The sequence below is a fragment of the Penaeus monodon genome, chromosome 24 (assembly GCF_015228065.2).
Source record: "Penaeus monodon isolate SGIC_2016 chromosome 24, NSTDA_Pmon_1, whole genome shotgun sequence".
Taxonomy (NCBI): Eukaryota; Metazoa; Arthropoda; class Malacostraca; order Decapoda; family Penaeidae; genus Penaeus; species Penaeus monodon.
In genome coordinates, this window is record NC_051409.1 from 4,996,037 (window position 1) to 4,996,269 (window position 233).

The window sequence follows — 233 nt, forward strand, 5'->3', positions numbered from 1 at the left end:
TTTTCTCAGGCTGACTGACGAGGAGATGAAGGCAGAGGGGGGAGCCTGCACTCCCCACCATCACGTCATGTTCCTCAAGACACACAAGTGCGGGTCCTCCACGGTCCAGGTGAGATGTACAGTTGGGGAGGAAAAGGAGATGAGCACTTTGAAGAGGGATTGAGTTGCATAAGTTGCAGAGGATAGGTGGAGGGAAAGTGGTATTTAAGGATACGATGGTGTAGCGATATAGC

At 51.5% G+C, this 233-nt stretch overlaps 1 protein-coding gene across 1 annotated transcript in view; it reads left to right on the plus strand.

Annotated features, from left to right (window-relative positions):
- The first annotated feature begins 67 nt into the window (after window positions 1-67).
- Window positions 68-233, plus strand: part of LOC119588817 (galactose-3-O-sulfotransferase 3-like) — a 3,653-nt gene continuing 3,487 nt past the window's right edge. The window contains exon 1 of the mRNA XM_037937464.1: window positions 68-109. Within this exon, the coding sequence (XP_037793392.1) occupies window positions 68-109 (42 nt within the window). The remainder of the gene's footprint in view (window positions 110-233) is intronic.